This window comes from Setaria viridis, chromosome 5 (genome assembly GCF_005286985.2).
Source record: "Setaria viridis chromosome 5, Setaria_viridis_v4.0, whole genome shotgun sequence".
Classification (NCBI taxonomy): Eukaryota; Viridiplantae; Streptophyta; class Magnoliopsida; order Poales; family Poaceae; genus Setaria; species Setaria viridis.
Window position 1 is genome coordinate 9,158,176 of NC_048267.2, and position 18,498 is coordinate 9,176,673.

The 18,498-nt window shown below is 44.9% G+C and overlaps 3 protein-coding genes across 10 annotated transcripts; all 3 read right to left on the reverse strand.

The window, feature by feature from the left end:
• Positions 1-8: 8 nt before the first annotated feature.
• On the reverse strand, positions 9-9,951 carry LOC117855339 (uncharacterized). The gene is made up of 21 exons (XM_034737658.2): positions 9,276-9,951; positions 9,010-9,079; positions 8,773-8,795; positions 8,485-8,654; positions 8,208-8,315; positions 7,699-7,711; positions 7,485-7,618; positions 6,571-6,666; positions 6,015-6,069; positions 4,534-4,615; positions 3,975-4,173; positions 3,696-3,855; positions 3,575-3,612; positions 2,840-2,921; positions 2,665-2,769; positions 2,513-2,538; positions 1,268-2,378; positions 1,070-1,179; positions 841-992; positions 498-557; positions 9-362 (listed from the first exon to the last, which is right to left on the reverse strand). Exons 2-20 carry the CDS (start codon positions 9,049-9,051, stop codon positions 501-503), a joined length of 2,763 nt encoding a protein of 920 aa, XP_034593549.1. The 5' UTR covers positions 9,052-9,079; positions 9,276-9,951; the 3' UTR covers positions 9-362; positions 498-500.
• Positions 9,952-10,095: 144 nt separating this feature from the next.
• LOC117855341 (pentatricopeptide repeat-containing protein At5g66631) lies at positions 10,096-12,312 on the reverse strand. Its single transcript, XM_034737667.2, has one exon. The coding sequence runs from the start codon at positions 12,236-12,238 to the stop codon at positions 10,343-10,345; it is 1,896 nt and encodes a 631-aa protein (XP_034593558.1). The 5' UTR covers positions 12,239-12,312; the 3' UTR covers positions 10,096-10,342.
• A 322-nt stretch (positions 12,313-12,634) lies between these two features.
• LOC117855340 (uncharacterized) lies at positions 12,635-18,205 on the reverse strand. Of its 8 annotated transcripts, none has more exons than XM_034737665.2 (8): positions 18,049-18,205; positions 16,873-17,531; positions 15,716-16,773; positions 15,275-15,572; positions 14,758-15,148; positions 13,977-14,089; positions 13,566-13,874; positions 12,635-13,287 (listed from the first exon to the last, which is right to left on the reverse strand). In XM_034737665.2, the coding sequence occupies exons 2-5, from the start codon at positions 17,524-17,526 to the stop codon at positions 14,768-14,770; spliced, it is 2,391 nt and encodes a 796-aa protein (XP_034593556.1). In that variant the 5' UTR covers positions 17,527-17,531; positions 18,049-18,205; the 3' UTR covers positions 12,635-13,287; positions 13,566-13,874; positions 13,977-14,089; positions 14,758-14,767. The 8 variants fall into 8 exon arrangements, with proteins under 8 accessions (XP_034593556.1, XP_034593554.1, XP_034593553.1 ...); XM_034737663.2 differs by having other exon boundaries at positions 13,966-14,089; XM_034737662.2 differs by having other exon boundaries at positions 13,966-14,128.
• Positions 18,206-18,498: the final 293 nt, after the last annotated feature.

Here is an 18,498-nt window from a genome sequence, read left to right on the forward strand (position 1 = left end):
GCACAGCATCAGACAATAGGCTACATTTCTGTAGCTACCGAGGTAACTTTACTTGATGTTTAAATCTAATAGATTAACAATGTATAACATCTGACAACCCTCCCAGAGTTATTAACTGAAAAAGAGCACAAATCTAGAGTCCACAGGTGTACAATGAGTCGATCTTGTGGTGAAAACCAACACTAAGAAACTGATGGGTGAAGGAAACATTAATATTTTCAGACAGACATTATTAAAGAGAGTGGTGCACATAAAATGAGCATATGGACATGGATGAGCTCATGGGCTCATGTAGGTGCTTGCCCTGCATTTCAACAGGCGTCAAATGTGTTTCTTCCTCCCCTACATTGCCATTTCCTCCCCTGATGATGACAGGTTGCAATTAGTAACATGGATAAATGTTGGACACGCCTTTTAACTTCTGATTTTATGACTCACACTAGATTCACATAAAACACGAGAAGACTGAAAATGGAAAGTCTATTCTTGCTGTTCACCTGTTAGACACTTTTCGGAAGGGCATGAGATCCATCCTCCACTATCCTAAATCGTGTATCCTGTATAAGAAGCATTGAAACTTCATTACATGGAGAAAGAGTGCAAGCAGAATATGATATTCATAAAAGGATATTCTGACAATAACATTTGATAAGTTTTCCACAAGGATTATGCATCAAAATGAAGTTGCACATCACCAAAGTATATTTTGGAAAATTTCCTACCATTTTCAAAATGACACGGTAGACCAGCATCCTTAGGACAGGTGTAATTCAGAATATTCAAAAAGTAATGGGAAAACAAGCAGCGCATAATTGTTACGACCTAGTTGATCTACATTACCTTATCTAGCTTGTCCTTCATTGGTGTAGGCACCACTATCTTCTGAACACAAAGCCGCCGGAGAACACGTTGTTCAAGCATAAACTGATACTGAACATCACTGTTGTCTGGTGACACACTTGCTATGATCTTCTTTTCAATCCCCATCTCCTCTAGATAGCAGCGAACATATTAACATAATGGCATGGCTTTTTTGAGAGAGGCAGAAGAATATAAATGAGCAACGGACCTCCAATAAAAGGAGACTGGAACATAGCATTTAGTTTAGAACGATCTCCAACATCATCAATCTTGCTTGTCAAATGCACTGGAGCTTTGAAGTCAACATTAGGATTATCTCTAGTAATGGACAATGAGAGAGCCTCCAGTAAGTCTATGAAACATACAACAGTTTAGAAGAAAGACAATTGATGGGCACAGTACTTACAGTTTTTCTCTTGTTATAGGTCTAACATGAGTTCGAACTTGGAACAATTCTGCTGAGGTTTCCTGAAGACAGCTTAAGTTTGCAGGAATTTGTGTTGCTGCCGCTGAAGTTTCCTTATGTGCATCAGAACAATTGGACACTTCTGAGCCATTAGAACATGTTTCAGTTCCATTCATCTCACTTTTGTGATCTGCAGAGAGCCGATGTGTTTCCGTCAACAACCTAGTATCTGGTTTCTCAGATGCCTCAATCTTGACTTCATTCTTATCACTGTTTTTTCTTGCAAGCAGACCACTAGACTCAAGGTCCCCCAGGAAAGTGTCATTATTAACATGGCTACCCCCCCAAAATGCGTTTGATTCTGACTCCTGGAAATTGAAACCAGGACTGAACCCATGCCTGAATGAACCCTTGCCAGAAGGCTGTGAGCATATACTGTGTCCACCGACAGTTTGTCTTACAGAACTCACTGCTTTCTCAGCAGGGACGGAGTCTGCGCTTCGATTGCTGAAAGTTGGAAAAATGTCTTCTTGCTTTTTGTCCACCTTCTCTCCAAATAAAGTGTTCATATCAATGTCGATCTGAAGATCCTTGGTCCGAAATGGGTTTGATAATTCAGTTTTATCGCCAAACACATCTGAAATAGGCTGCTGCATGTGAATGCCATCTTCAAAAATGGCATTGTCAGGTCTGTGAGAAACAGGTCTCTTGTCGGTTGACTCCACAGTTTGATACACGCTCAAATCTGGAGAAACGTGGAAAGAAGGTTTATCTTTGTGCATTATGGTGCAACTCGATTGGTTAGTTAGTCCAGTGCTATCCTTCAGATGGAAAGTAGGAGAATCCCAATTAGAAAATTTCTCCTTAAGTGATAAACGGCAGCGCGGTTCTTGAGTTCTTGGCTGCTCAGTAACATTTTCTGGCCAATAACTTGTTTCAAGTTTCTTCTGATCCGTTGTTCCTTTTCTATCCACCTTTTCTGGATTGTTAAATAGCGACCTCCCATGAAGATGTGCATCCATATTTGGAATGTCTAGCTTATCCAAGCTTATATCAAACTCATCCTTCTGGTTCATCTCATTCTTTACTGATGGTGATGGTTTCTTCATTGCTTTGAACCCAAAAAAAAGAGGGGAAAGATCAAGACATAGGTTTTGCGTATTTAAACCCTAGTTCGCTAGGAAATGCACCCCATAAAGAGTCTTTGATGAAGATAAAAAGAAGTTAAGAGTAAAAATTACTGACCTGCAGCAGATGAGCTTGATTCTTCACTGCAAAGAACAATTTTGAAGAGATTAGCAAGAAAATTCCTAATAATTTTGCACGACATAAGAACATTTAAGGAATCAGGAGCCTAGAACCAATTCAGACACAGATACAAGTAGATCCTCCAATACCTTATTGGGCTCCTCCTTTTCTCTGAATCATCTACAGTGTCGAAAGACCAAGCAGAAGGACCAAAAGTGCCATCTGAGTTGAAGATTTTCTTACTTGGTGGGCGCCTGACAACAATAACAGAAATATTAGAACCATTGTATAAACGACATATGCATGAGGCTTTATTATGCTTACCTTTCCCAATCAAATAGTCCAGTACCGTCATCATCATCCATCAATGAATGGCCATAAAAGAGGTCATGTGATGATGGAATTCCTAGAATGAACATCACAGTTAAGAACCACAAAGATCACAGGGCAGAAAAGAGGGCAGTCATGATTTAATGACAGCAAGACAAGTGTACAATGCAAGCATGCTGCTACTGACTTAGTCCTCAATGTAACAGACAAAACAAAGAGGATACACCAGAAATTCCAAGTATCTCAGAGATGCCAGAAGAAAGCAGAACTAAATGAATGCTGAACACCATTTTACAAGTCTGCTACGTGGACTGGTGGCTGATGAACTAAGAACAGGTGAAGCAACTTTCCAACCAAAGTTTGGCACCTTGTGCACAAATCCAGTCATTTCAACGATATCACAAGAAAAGCAGAATGGCATGATCGTGGAACACTGTTTTACAAACCTACTTTGACCATGCCAGGTGCGCTTGTCGCTGATAAACTAAAAACAGGTAAAGTTTTCAAACCAAGTTTGGCAACATGCCAGAGATCAGTAGAGATTAGTAATGTTCTAATAGCATTGGGAGTGGATATGAAAATATGATCACTTCAGCATCATAAAATAAGTGCACCCTAGCTACAATCTAATAGAGAAAGTTAGAGTAAAAATAGCATAGAACGCCCACTGTTTTTTGTTTTTGTTACAGGAATGCTACTGGTATGTGAGGTATGGGAAACAGAAATAACCTGTATTCTTAAATCCTGTGCTAGATCTTGTTGAGTTTCTGCAAGGCAAAATTATATCATTTGTGCCTGATAGAGCATGTTAGGCCTATTAGTCAAACTTATGCATATGTGGAGGAGTAACCTTCGCTCTGGAGAATATCTATCTTTAAATCCATAGCCACTTGTATCGAAATGTTCCTCTCTTTGATTAGGAAAATGATCCTCTGAATTAAATTGATCTATCCTCCAGAGCCTATCAGAACCCTCATCAACAAGATTGCCATCTGATCTCATATGCTTTGCTGTTCAGAACGAAAAAATAGAATAATGAACATACAGTGTAATATTTTCTTAGCCCACAAGACTTGAGTTTTCTGATCACTCATGAGACTCGGTAATAAGATGGCACAGCAGAACTTACATTGCCATTCCATTTTAGGTTGAGGTTCACAAAACATGGCTTCGTCCTCAAGATAGAGGTCAGAATTATGGTTCTCTGATGAACCTGGAAAATAGCAGTTAAACTGTTTACTTTTTTCGAAGCCTGATTCATTGAATGTACTGCCCATTTTGGCTGATAGTCTTTGCTCCTTCAACATATTGATACTATTCATAGAATCCTGTTATAAAAATGATACAAGAAAAATTTACATTCTTACTAAAAATGGTATAATACAATTAACACATCTAGCTATGATAAGAAAATTGGCTGTAAATTTTTCAAATATAGTCCAATGAAAAACGTCAATCATACAAGCTGTATAAGGAGAAATTTTCCTCCAATGAGCGCACAGAAGGATTCCGAGGTAAAAAAATACAAAAGAATAAAATGAAAGATTGCCTCTGATCCACCTAACTAAAACAACATTTTTTCTATAAATTAAACATCTCTTCAAATTCTTATCTGCCCATCTTTTCTTCTTTTTTTTATAAAAAAATTGGGATCTGGTTTCACAGAGGAAGGAGTGTGAAATTCTCACCAATGCCTTTGTAACATCAAAGGGGATAGACCGTTTTGCTTTATACGTGGACCGTATGGCCTTTGGAGGTAAAGGTAAAACCCTGCATCACCACATTAAACACAAAGCAGTTTATATTTGGATGTAGCACTGAACCTTTGTGGAAGCTACAGGCACGACTTGTATGATTGTATCACATGAGAAGAAAGTTTGTTGTTCTCAAACTATTGTGCTTTACCTTGGCTGTAGCCAAGGTGGACAAACTAGATCATTTAGATAAAAGCCTATCTGAACTGGACCAGTTGACTGTTATTCTAGGTCTCAAGGGCAAGGTAATGAATATTGATGAACTTGATTGCTGCAAAACAAACGAGCCTCTGAGGATAGTATCTAAAGTGCAACAATTTTTTTCCTTGAGGGTCAAGTTCGTCCCTCAACTTTAAAATCAGCCAATTTAGTCCCTTGACTTTAGTTTTTAGGTCAAACATGTCCTTGGACTGATGTGGTACTCCATGCTGATATGAGACTAATATGAAAAGTTAATTTTACCCTTGAGCTATTTTCCCCTCAATTTCTTCCAGCATTGTGAAGATGGCAGTCCGTCTAACAACACACAAAAGAAGCACTAGGACCATCACAGCACAAGCACGCACAGGACACAGAAAGAGCTGGGTGCGGATAAGCTAGGAGGTCAAAATAAATCATCAAGCAAAGACTAGTCGTACGAAAAATGGAATAAGTTTGACAACTTAAAAAAAAATGTATACAAGTATACGACATCATAGCAGTCATAATAAGCTACACAGATACTAATTGGCATCGGGCATTTCATCTCTCTTGCCAAACTAAGTTAATAATAGAGAATATGCAGTTGAACTGGTGGCGCCGGCTGGTACTGCGCTACTCCGGTGATGTGTTTCAGTTCATGGCTGATGCCCTCGACATGTCTAACCATCTGTTGCACAGTCTGAAACTCGCAGCCGTCGTCAAACGAAACTTTCCCAATCTAAGTAGCCTTGCACCCACGATAGCTTCTCTTTATACGGACCTGGATCCCATGGATGACAGAAATTGAGGGGGAAGAAGCTAAGGGCAAAACTGACTTTTCGCATTAATCTCATATCAGTATGGAGTGCAACATAAGCAAAAGGACAAGTTTGACCCAAAAATGAAAGTTGAGGAATTAGATTTAACTTTTTAGAAATCAGAAGTTGAGGGACGAACTTGACCCTCAGGGTAAAGTTAAGGGACCAGAACGGCTATTTTGCCTATATAAAATAGTACTCGTTCCCTGATTATGGCACTGTTTGCACCTATGGTTACATTGTTTTGTAGAAGTCTCAACCAACCATTCAGAAATATCCAGAAACAGAAATAAGTGTTTATACTACCATTTTCCGTAAAGCTAAACACTGTCATTATTTAAACTTCATCACACACTTTATAACTGAAACATTAATATGGGACATATATTAAATTAATAGTAAGCTCTACCACTCAACCTTTTGATTGGCCTCGGTGAATGGGGAGGTGTTTCCATCTTGATATGGCCAAGGCCTGAAACAGAAGCAGATGAATTTCTATTGAACGATTATAGGATGTTGTTAAAAGAGATGGAAGGTAGTAAACTAAGGTTGATAAGCAACAACAATTGTAGGTGGACCACAGAGCTCACACAAACTTCACTGCCAAACACATGCACATTTGCTATCAAACTCTACTACAATCACTAAAACCTGAAAGAAACAAATGTCAACAACTGAACATAACGACACAGTTAAGGTGCAAATCTTCGAGAAAAATACATGTAACAACTAATCAGTAATATTAAAAATACACAAATCCAGAATCAGGTTTTGCTGTGAAGTGATCTGCAAGTCTGCACAGCATGTCTTCAAGTAAGCACAGGCAAATTGCTCATTTTACAACTGCTGCACAACTATTTGTAATAGTAAACGACTAAATAGATCATACAAAATAAGCAGTTAAACAAATAATGATTATGCTGGGATCTAGACAATAAGATGATTATGAGCTCAATGCTATCGAAACATGCACCTTTAACAGAAAATGAAGCATGAAGCTCACGGGCAGGTCTCGCAGTAGACTTATTCTTTGATCCCTCATAACTGACCAAATCAATAAGTGAAATTTCTGCAAGTAAAATCATAATCAAACCTGAGTTTCTCAGCTATACAACATATGAATGGATACAATTTGTTTTATGTTTATAAACCAAGTTTTTAATAACACAACAGCAGATATCAACTGCTCCTTCTCCTCTAGCTCCAAGCTGGCCAAATTAAGCATTTCTATTAGGTCTTACTCCCTCCCATCAGAAATGTACGTCATTTTAGGATGTCTGCTTGTCAAACTTTAACTTTGAACTAGTTCCAAATTAGGCTTCCCAGATGTTCTAGTTTCTTATTGCACCTGCAGGCAAACTCATGTTGTAAACATTTTGGGAACTATTTCCTTCTTAATTCTAATATACACAGCTCTCCCGTGTGTTCTCGAAGAAAAAGATTTTTTAACTTTGACCATGGCTACATAAAGAATTATGTTGATTCATAATGTACAATATACTTTGCTAGATTCATCATGAAAAGTGATTTTATAATATCCAATCATCTTTATTTGAAATGTCATTCTTATAGAAATGACTGGTCAAAGCGTTGTCTTGTAGTTTTAGACCATCCCAATGTCCTAAATGACACACATATGTGGTTACAGGGGTTATTATTTTAATAATTTTCCCTTTCAAATAGTTGCACAGACTTGAGCCGTAACTCAATCAGTAGGGACAACAGAAATGATAATAGTGAAGGAAACATCACCACTTTGGCATTCATACATTTGTGATTACAGGGGTTATTATTTTAATAATTTTCCTTTTCAAATAATTGCACAGACTTGAGCAGTAACTCAATCAGTAGGGACAACAGAAATGATAATAGTGAAGGAAACATCACCACTTTGGCATTCCAGATTTTGATTTTGCTTCCTGGTGCTATAGTTTATAGATGGGGATATTTTACAACCAATGGGTTCTTCATGAGAGTTAACAGCTGCTGCAACACCTTGATGACCAAAGGGTGATGACAATCTGCCAATGCAGAAGATTGACATCTCATAAAACAAGACAAATGCAGGCACATTCTTACGATGCTGTGTGGAGATACTGACCTTGGCTGAGAGCCTGCAGAATAGAAGAAAAAAATAATTTATGATAAACTTTACTGTAACAAAAGGGCTTATTACACACTTCACAAATTAATAATATCATAAAAGCTCATTCTTACAGCAGCCACATATTGGATGGAGGAACACATATATTTACAACTACCTCCAGTCCAAATTAGATGTCATTCTATAACTTGTGCAGCCAACCTTTTGAAAATAGGCCATTTTTTTTTGAAAAATCAGATATGTAATCAAACATTTTTAGTACCTTTTACTACCATACGGTTACTGATTAGGGAAAAGTGATGATCAAAATTATGCTCTGAAGGCTACAACAGATTTCTAGGCGACAAATAAAAGATACTGGAGGGAGTACCTAGCCTGTTAATCTTGTGGATGCGTATGGTCATGTCAATGTGCCTATGTAGAAAAATTGGAATGCTATATGCGCAAGAAAATAAGTTACATTTAATGAGTTTCCTTGACTGATGTACTGAAGACTGCACCCTTACCTGCTTCCTTCATGCTGCTATTGGATAAAAAAGTGATATTCTTTATTGCCTCTTTAGGGGAACCATCCGAAAGAATGCAATCCACCTGTGGTATAGCACCATCTGCATCTGGCGTGATAGTAAAACAATCATCATAAGAAAAATCTGCCAAGACTGACATTACTTGTTTTACTTGGCCAAAAACTACAGATAATATGCAGAAGGGTAAAATAATGAACTACAGAAAAATAAAGCTCTCCACTGAAATCTCAATAATCAAAACATATAGGAAACTCACTTGCGGAGTCATTATGATGACTAATTGGAGTTGCCAGATTGTTGATATTTAGAACATCAAGTGATCGAGGCTCCTGATCACGTGAAGCTTGACCTCCTGCTACATTATCCTGGTTCTGTAGCTCTGGCCTTTGCTGTTGCCGTCTCTTTTGTTCGAAGTACTGCCTTTGTCTGCCGAGCATTGTTTGATCAAGGATGGTGCACTCAGTTTCAACAACCAAAAAAAAAAAGAGACTAGCACCACAACATAAACTTTCACTAACTGAAATCAGTGAAAGCACCAAAGTACCTGCTCTGTGTTGACTTCCTGGACTGCTCATTTCAGGGCCAAACAGCAGAACCCAAAGCCACCCAAACATAACCAAATGTTAGCAGCATGTCACGATTTGTTAAAACACAGCTACACGCAAGGACCATTCATTCTAGAGTTTGAATGCCAATAATCAACCACCGTTGCAAAAAGTGAAGCACAAAACAGGCGAAATCATGCCGATTCCCCAAATTAAATGCTGCGAAGTATACTCACGGCGTACACCTTCCTCCTCGAACCGCCCATCCATTGCAGCATTACAGCAAATTATGAGTAATCCCCCCAACTGCGAAATTGGCACGAGGAACAAACTCAGAACCAAGGGCCGAGATGCGTGTAAACCCATTTTTGTAAAAAAAAAAACTAAGCAGGTAGGTTTATACGTATTGTAATCGGGGCGATCCGAATACAAATAGCATGCATTAGGGTTTGGGGGTGCTCCGTTTCGCACAGCAGGAAGGAAAGAGAAGGGGCGAGCATACCTTGTGGGTGCTCGTCGCCGGCGAAGACGTGGCGAAGGGCGCCGCCGCGGCCGAGAGAGAGAGAGAGAGGCAGAGGGGGGGAGAGGTGAACGGGAGAAAGAAATAGAAGGGTGATTACTTTTTTCTTCTTTTGATTCGAAATGGAGGGGGTCATCGGGTGCCCAGCAGGCGGCAGGCGGGGCGGTCGGGCCGTGCCGGCGGCAGCGCCTCCCTGATTTTTTATCGGTAATTTCTAATCTAATAATAACGAAATTCCTTTTTTGGAAACACAATAACAGTTCACGCATAACATCGCGGCTGTTCCCGTTAATCTAACAAGAATTTTTTTTTCAAATTTCAAGATAACGAAATTCTTTCATCTACCTTTGCACTTACTAAACAACTTAACCCATTTTGATTTTTAAATATTTATAAAATGATATTAACGAGGTGAGGTGGCTGAGAGAACGAGATACAGAGAGCCAGATTCCTCTGCATCAGATAGGCGGATGGTAACGATTGGCGATTAACGAGGGAAAGCCCGGCTCAGCAACACGACCGCGGCGGGCGACGATATTCAGAACATATCATGTTTTTCTTTCGGGAAATCTATCCATCATCCGATTTGGCCCTCAATCAATCTCCAATCCGTCCGATTCAAGAGTCCGCGGGGTCATCTTCCTCGTCTCCGACGAAGTTAGTGCTTAGGGATTCGGGATTTGGGTTTTGGGGTGGGGGATCCTTGCCTCCCGGCCATAGAGGGAAAACCGCTGGTGGTAAGCCGAACTGGCGGTGGGCGCGGGGGCGGCGAGGCAAGGCGCCACCGCCGCCGGCCGGGCAGTGGAGGAAGGCGGTCGGGCCAGGGTGTTTCTTTTGAGAAGACATTGAGCATATTCTACAACAGAATTGCAGAAGGCAGAACACTCTGTGCAATTAAGCTGCAAGTTTACCATCCTCGCCTCTGCCACGCTTCTTCAGTTCTGCAGCAGCTGCAGTGGACGAGCACGAGCTACATATCGAAATGTTACCGCGCGTTTGCCATTCTGGAATCTGAAGTCTGAGATCAAGCACCAATGGCACTCGGCGCATCACCCGGTTCCAGCAGCCTGAGCAGCAAGCTGAGCGAAGCAGCCGGAGTAGATGTCGAGCACCTTATTCAAGTCCGCGGCACTGGCCGTCCACACGTGCCCCGGCGACGCCTCCGGGAGGCCGCCGGTGACGTCCTCGCACCTCTCCTCCACCAGCGCCGCCTCGCGGAGCTTCCCCTCCCGCCACAGGCTCTTCACCAGCAGCGCCTTGGTGGGCGCGTCGGGGGCGACTCCCGCCGCGCGCATTTCGTCGAACACCCTCAGCGCGAGCGCCGCGCGCTCCCGCTTGCAGTAGGCCCTCACCAGCACGCTGTACATGTAGCCGTCGGGCCGGAGCTCGCACTGCCGTACCAGCCCCAGCAGCCGGTGCACGCCCTTGAGGTCGCCGGCACCGGCCAGGTGCTCCATCAGGCCGGAGAAAGTCTGCAGGTCCGGGAGGACGCCCCGCGCCATCATCTCCTCGAGGAGCTCCATGGCGTCGAGCCCTCTCCGGCATTTCGCCATCGTCCGCAGCAGCGACGAGCAGAGCAGCGCGAGGTTGGGCCGCGAGATGGGGCCGCAGATGGACTCGCCCTCCCGGAACACCCTGGTCGCCGCGTCGGCCTTCTTGGAGAGGCCGTAGAAGTCGATGACGAGCCGCACGGTGGCGCATGGTAGGAGGATGCCGTCGCTCCGCACCTTGGCGAGCAGGCGCTCCACCAGCTCGACGTGGCCGGCGCGGGCGAGGATGGCAACCATCCTCGCCACCGTGTGGCGGTCGTGCGCGAACCCGCCGGGGCGGCACGCCACCCAGCAGAAGAACTCCCACGCCGTCTCGGCCTTCTTGAACGCGCGCAGGAGCTTGCACACCAACCGCGGCGTCCAGACGAGCCCGGCGGCCTCCAGCTCCGCCACCTCTCGCGGGTCCCAGCCGTCCAAAGCCCTGGCGAGCTCGCGCGGGTCCAACCATGGCTTCAGGGTCTGATTTGCACTGCTGCCTCTGTCCCTGTCGTCGTGATTGACGCCGACGTTGTCGTCGTCTTCCTCCTCGCTGTCTCCCTCTCCCTCGACGTCGTCCACGGCGTACCCGATCCTCGCGTTGGGTGAAAGCTCCGCGACGAAGTCCTCCGTGCCATCAATATGGCCACCTTCCCGCATGGCGGCGATGGCGGCGCGCATCTGCGGCCCAGGCATGACGCCATCGACGGCAGCCATCTCGCGGACGAGCCACCGGAGCTCGTCGAACCTCTCCGCCGCCGCGAGCGCCTCGGCGAGCACGTTGTACTGCCGGGTGGTCCGCCGCACGCGCAGCGACGGCAGGATGCGGAACACCTCGAGCGCCTGGTCCACGAACCCCGCGGAGGCGAGGTGGGCGATGACGACGGTGTAGGTGCGGGCGTTCGGGAGCGCGCCCTCGCGGACCATGCCGCGGAACGCCTCGACGGCGGCGCCATGGTCGCCGCCCCTCGCGTGGAGCTCGATGACGACGTTGTGCGCCTCCGTGGGGCGGCGCGGGGCGTCCGGGAGGGAGCCGAAAGCCTCGAGAGCGGAGGCGCGGTCCCCCGCGGCGGCGAGGAGGCGGAGGCGCGCGAGCGGCGGCGCGGGCAGCGGGAAGGAGGCGAGGTGGGCGCGGAGGTCCGGGAGCGCGGCGAGGGAGGCGAGGCGGGCGGCGAGGGCGTGGTAGAGCGGGAGCGGCGGCGGCGGCGCGGAGGGGAGCGCGCGGAAGAGGGAGAGCGCGGAGGACGGCGTGGGCGCGGCGCGGATGGCGTGGAGCGCGACCACGGGGTCGTCGGGCGGGGGAGGAGGAGGGGACGAAGGGGGAGAGGAGCGGAGGCGGAGGCGGAGGGAGTCGATGAGGCGGGCGCGGCGGAGGTAGAGGGCGACGCGGGAGGTGGTGGTAGCGGCCGGCGGGGGCATCGCGTCGGCGGAGACACGCAGCCGGCGGCGGCAGACTGGCGACTGGCGAGAGTGCGCAGCAGCGCGACTTCTTCGGAGCCAGCACGGCCCATGGGGCCGCCCGGTCGGTCCATCAAGGTAGAAGATGGACGGTATTTACATGGGCTTTGAAACTATGAACTTTCAGGCATTGAGATATGCAAAATTGCAGATATTGTTTCTACTGGACCTCCTCCGTATGTTAAGTTCTAACATCGTAACATTAAAATAAGTTTTCGTTTTGTTGCAAGTTCTATGGTTGATCTTTTTTTTATTTTCACATAAACAAAAAGTTGGAAGAATCAATAAAGATTCATGCAGTAAATGAAGTGTGAGTATCGACCAGTTTTATCAGTAGTAGCAGACTGACGAGTATCGTAGCAAACAATTGTTCCATGATTCCATCCAGTGGGAAATATAAGGTGCAGCAAGCACACACAAACCAGGGTAGGCAACATCATGAAGGTTTACAAACGCTAGACACACAAAACACAGGGAAAAAAAAGAGTAACACTAACATGTGTTTCAACGAAACAACTGGAAGGACGCCACTCATCACCAACACCCACCAGCATTTCGCACTATTTACAGTACAACTGACGGTTCCATTTTACGCTGCGCACTTTCTTACGTACCGAGGGCAATACACAGCAGATGGTAGCACCGGCGGCATCAGAACTTCTCTCTCAATTTCTTCCACCAGCCCTTGAATTTGCCCCAGATGTTTTCGAAGTACATCGTGCAAACAACAACAGAAAAGAAAACGGAGCGAAAGGCATATCATACCAGCTATTGGCACTGCCCAACGCGAAAACTAGTAGCAGCATAACGATGTTGCTGCACAGAAGCCCTCTTTTGCTTTTGCTCAGAAACCCCCTTTTACCGAGGAGCCTTTCGACAGAGAGAGATGGCTGGAAGAGCATCAGCATCACAAGCCCAAGGGAGTAGTCGAACACAAAAGAGCTGAGCATAAAGAACACCCGCCCCCGAGACATTAGTTGAATTGAATTTCCCGCTCCATGTTCCATAATCTGCACATAAATGGTACTGTCAGGTCCTAAAACAGAGAGGCAGTTAAACTTAAACCGGATTGTCAGGTTTGGTTACACAAGTACCTCAATTTAGGTACACCTAAGTCAAGAGGAGTTCAAAATTTAGAATAACTATCATCTGCAGGTACAAAATATGCATGCCTTTCTAAAATGCTAACCTATGAGGGTAAAGGCATGAAAGTGTAACCTAGCCTGCGACAAACACGAAGGAATGTGTTAAGAAACAAAGGAAGGAGGGCAGAAAATAACAAACTTACTAAGTCAGCCTGAAACTGCTTTGGGGGGTTGAGCCCTGCTTGGAACGTCAAGGATGAGAAAAGTGATGCAAGCACCATCATCCAGCCCCGCAGTTTCTCCACAAACTCTTCTTTAGTCATCTCTTCCATATCCACAGGCTCCACTTGCGATCCACTAGAAGTCACTGAGTCAGCAGCTGCAACACCTGTAGGTTGCTGTTGGTGTGCACTACCCTCATGCCATACACAAATGTTCAGTGTTCTGGACTCGTCTTCATGTTCTGGTATGGTGAGAAGGATTTTGGTTGTTCCAAGCACCAACTTTACAACCTGTGATGGGGAGAGGACAGTTTTACTCATTACTAAACATGTTTTGTCAGTAGCCAAATGCAGCAGATGCAGCAGTATAGAGATGCTAAACCTTAATCTCACTTGCTTCAAACAATGCTTGGGTAGCTTGACTGCCATCGGTAGCTTCACACTCAATAGACATCTCTCTTGGATTCCCAATTGGATACAAATTTCACACCCTCTTGCCGACAACTCTTGCTCACAGAAAACATGTATTTATAGTAGTAGTAAACCTAAATTCAGTTCCTTGCGAAAAAGCAAAGGAGGAGATGAGGGACGAAAAGAAAATCATGGTGTGGACTTATCCTGCACTTAAAGTGTAGCTTCTATGATTGCGATTATTAATCTTAACCTAATAAGTGTAGACCCAGATACACAGATAAGCTACAAACTTGTTACAATTTGATTTGCTTGGTCCACTTTTGTGTATATAGGATGCAAAACGATTTCATTTAATACAATAGGGTTCATGTGCCAGGAGATTCAAACAATACATTTGTCTACCATCTGCACCTGTTAATGTCCGCATCGGTACACGTAACAGAGAGTTTCCACATCACCTGTCCACACTAAGTTTTAGTCATAGCAAAGTAAATTAACCTAGACCTATTGAGGCTTGTCAGCTCAGCTGAGCTGATGCTAAGTTTTGGATTATAATATTACATCTCATCCAAGAAAATTGTAGGTCATCCATGCTGTCTACAAAAACTGATAGTTTATTTTCAGAGTCTTTCTCCACCAGATCATAACACAATATTGAAGGAAATGCATTATGAGTTTATCCAACAAGACCAGCAAAACACAATAGTTTTATTTTCTGAAAAATGTTAGCACCAATAATTATCGTTTATAAAGCACTCACCGAGCAGTAGTCATCTTGGACCAGATCTACCCCTTTTCCTCTTGCCTGATAACCCTGACGGGGCTGTTCTTTTGGCTTGTTTGTAACCATCCGGGCTTTGAGACTGCTTCTCCAATTGGGGGGCCGCCTCAGTATCCTGGTCAGGCACCATGGAATTATTTATTTCTTCCTCCATACCCCTCTGGTTCACCACCTCTGGTTCAGCTGTAGCTGGTGCTGTTATTGATGAGAATGGAATCACATCAGCAATGTCGCAAAGTGACGACCCACCAAGTTCCCCTATAACTTCTACACATGCTCTAGTGACCCTCTCAACAAAAGCAAGACATTCGCCTCTCGAGCATCCTTTTTGAGCAGCTGCATCCTTCGTCAGGACAGTGAGTTTGTCGGTCTGGGATGAAAGATGGATGCATCAGCTATATACATGAAGTTCCACGTTGCTTAATAATACAATGGTTTTTTTTTTTCCTTTTTGAACAAGATCATATCTCACAAAGTCACAAGTAGGATGCCTTACCACTGAATGGATCAAATGAGCCCTAGGAGTATAACGAAGCTGAGAAGCACGAGAAGGATCTTCAGAATCAGCACTTGCACCTCCCCCAGGTGTCCCATCCTTGTGCCCGTTATTTATTCTCCTTGGTGTGCAGAGGCGGATACGTGTTGATCGTCTGTACCACCTCAAATAATCCATGTAGTTAGCATGACTGTATGGGCGTTCTTCCATGATAACATGTTGCTCCTTTGCTTCCCACATATCCACAAAAGACTTGTGCTTCTGTGCCCAATCATTATGAACTCTTCCTCGTCGACACCTACACAGATAAAAGATAATTGGAAATTGCATGATCAGGTAGTGCGTACTGTTAAATGATCTATAAGTTACTACAAGTAACACAACCGTGCACGGAAATGTAGGAGAAAATATATTGTTAACAAGATTATCTTTTGAACATACCAATGGAGTTCCACACCAGTATCCCGTAATGGTGGTGGGCAGACCTGATGGAGACCAAATTGGCGCATCACCCTCTCAGGTGTATAAACCTCCACCATAAAGAAATAAATTAGAGGTGCTTGGGTTAACCATAAATGAGAATCCTGGGTACATATAGGGGCAAGCTGCAGTTCCTTCACCCTTTCCTCCCTATATGGACACCACACAATCTGGTCATAGGTTAACAAGTCGAATTCATTTGTGAAGTGCTCATAGCAACGCGCTGGAGCTGCTCGACGAGTACACATGCCCACAACCCATCGGAGACCAACCGTGGGTCTATCCCTCTCATCCTCTAGCTCCTCAACATTTGGGTATTTCAGCTTTACCATGTCAGGCCTGCCAATTGGAAAACGCTCCCATGACCAAAGTTGAAGGAGCAGAAGACAGCCAGTCAGATTACTTTGATCAGACTGCCGCCTGCATGCAGCACACATTGACCTGTAGAGGTATGCCAGAGTAGCAGAACCCCAACTGTATGAACCAATATTCTCAAGATCAGCAATTAGTGGAAACGGATAGAAGGTGTACAGATCACCAGAGGCATCAGGAAACAATACGCCACTAATCAGGCTAAGGATGTATGCTCTGGCATATTGTTTGACAGTCTCCTCATCGGCATCTTCTGGACATTTATTAAACTCAGCCCTGACCCATGAAACCCTCAACCCAGGACGGGGCCTATCCAACGAAGGTGGTGTCCTCCCAAGGTATCGCTCAACCAATTCATTCTGGGACTCAGTTGGGTTTACCGCAACAGCACGACCAGCAACAGGAAGTCCAAGAATCATTGCAACATCCTGTAGTGTGATTGTGACCTCACCACAGGGCATATGAAAGGTGTGGGTCTCAGGTCTCCACCTATCAACAAGTGCAGAGACAAGTGCACGATCGATGGAGGGTAATCCAGCCTTACAGATGTTCACCAGCCCCATGAGTCCAGCTGGCCTAAGGTAACGTTCATACCGCTTGTCAAACTGAAGAGGCTCACGGGTACGTGGGTTGAGCTCAGTTAGATTCTGTGCCAAACAATGGAAGATAGACATTGTTGGTTCACTGGTTAGTTATTAAATGACAATAATTGACAACATAAATGCTACGAGTTCTCATTGATATACCTGCCCTGATGCTAGAGCTCGAGCACGATGGTCAGCGTCATACATCCCAATTAAAACATAGGAAGTTGTATCAACTGTCTCTGAAGCTCCATTCTGATCTTGACCAGACTGAACCTCTGAGCCTACAACCGATCCACGATTATTTGCACAGGTTCTGGTGCTCTTTCTAGGCTTTTGTAGTCGAGAATGATGATTTGGACTGATGGTCACCACCGAAGGAATAGGACAAGAACCTTGTTCTGGATATTGAGGTCGGGCATTTTGTACACACGCTGGTTCAAAAGCCATTAGTGCCGGCTCCGAGGAATTGGCCTCTTCAGAGGAACGTGTTTCTGCTTGAACAAAAATCTCCAGACAATTCCACTCAGTCCCGTTGAAAACTGCCTTGACATAGCTACTCCAGGATATGTCATCGTTAATAGGAACCATGATGAAATGCCGATGAGCACCCCCACCAACATTCATCCTTCCCTGCGCACGGATGCTTTGTGTCTCTGATTGCCAACCAAGCTTCTTGTGCACAGCATCAATCAGATCACTGAATGTGGGCGCCGTCTCGAACCATATCCCCTCTTCAGGAAGGTTACCAAACTCCACCCCGTTTGGCCCCTTCACGAGCTCCCCACCACTGTAAACGCGCACAAATTTGTCCATTGCTCCTGCCAGACATGAATGCACCCCAATTGGAGGTCAGCCCCTGCGTTTAGTTTCAGCAATCTTAGAGCAAAAAAATCATGAGGCAAGCCATGGCATGCCGACGTTTATGCACTCAACCGCCAAATGGAAATCAACACAAAGGGTCGAGTATCAGTAAGCACCGCCAACATCTAGAGTCTCGACTAGAATCTGCTTTCTTCTTCTTCTTTGACACGAGAATCTGCTTTCTTGGTCCTAGTTCCCTAAGCACCGCCAACATCTAGAGTCTCGACTGTTCGATACCCTAGACTTCCCCCAATCTAACTCACGCTACAAGTTTCTAGAACAATGAGCAACCAGCAGCCTAGCATTCTTCTCACCCTTCACCGACGCGGCACAACAATATCTAAGAGGAACAGAACTACAGACGTTCTAATCGGATTTTCCACCGAGTCGTTGTGGCGAGCAGCTCGCACGCCGGAGCCTCAGGGCGAGCGAGAACCAAGCGGGCATCCTTCATTCGGGGAAGGAGGAGCTTACCGACGGCGCGCGCTGGATAATTCCGCGGCGGTAGCGGTGGCGCGGGCGGCGGCGGCGGCGAGTGGGTATCGGCTCTTTGTTTCCTCCTTTTTCGCTGGCAGGGGTTGGGAAGACGGACTCGTGTTCAGCGTTTCTTCCTCACAAAGGTGTAATACGCTAGCCCATTCAGCGTATACTGCTATTCAACCTCAAGGAAAACGTTTGATGCGCCTTTGAAAAATTGTGCTCCTTTTGAAAGATGCAGGTGGCCATCATGTTTAGTATTTAAAATTTTTTTGAAAATCTTATATTTCAAACTTTAAAATTACCATTTAGAAGAAATCGTAACTAATATGGGATAAAGGTTAGATTTATAAATCGTCGTGGCGTCACGTCACATATAACGTATAGTTGGTGAGACTCAAACCGTGGTCGTTAATAAGTGACATCCATGAGGTAAAAAGAGGTAAT

Coding starts and splice junctions, on each gene's coding strand:
- LOC117855341 (XM_034737667.2), bottom strand. CDS start 12,238: ATGCCCCCGCCGGCCGCTACCACCACCTCCCGCGTCGCCCTCTACCTC.
- LOC117855340 (XM_072294320.1), bottom strand. CDS start 17,526: ATGGACAAATTTGTGCGCGTTTACAGTGGTGGGGAGCTCGTGAAGGGG. Junction 16,774..16,872: donor GAGCTCTAGCATCAGGGCAG/GTATATCAATGA, acceptor TGTTTGGCACAG/AATCTAACTGAGCTCAACCC. Junction 15,573..15,715: donor ACTGGTGTGGAACTCCATTG/GTATGTTCAAAA, acceptor TTATCTGTGTAG/GTGTCGACGAGGAAGAGTTC.
- LOC117855339 (XM_034737658.2), bottom strand. CDS start 9,051: ATGCTGCAATGGATGGGCGGTTCGAGGAGGAAGGTGTACGCC. Junction 6,667..7,484: donor AAATCTGGAATGCCAAAGTG/GTGATGTTTCCT, acceptor TTTTACTTGCAG/AAATTTCACTTATTGATTTG. Junction 993..1,069: donor CCAGTCTCCTTTTATTGGAG/GTCCGTTGCTCA, acceptor GCTGCTATCTAG/AGGAGATGGGGATTGAAAAG.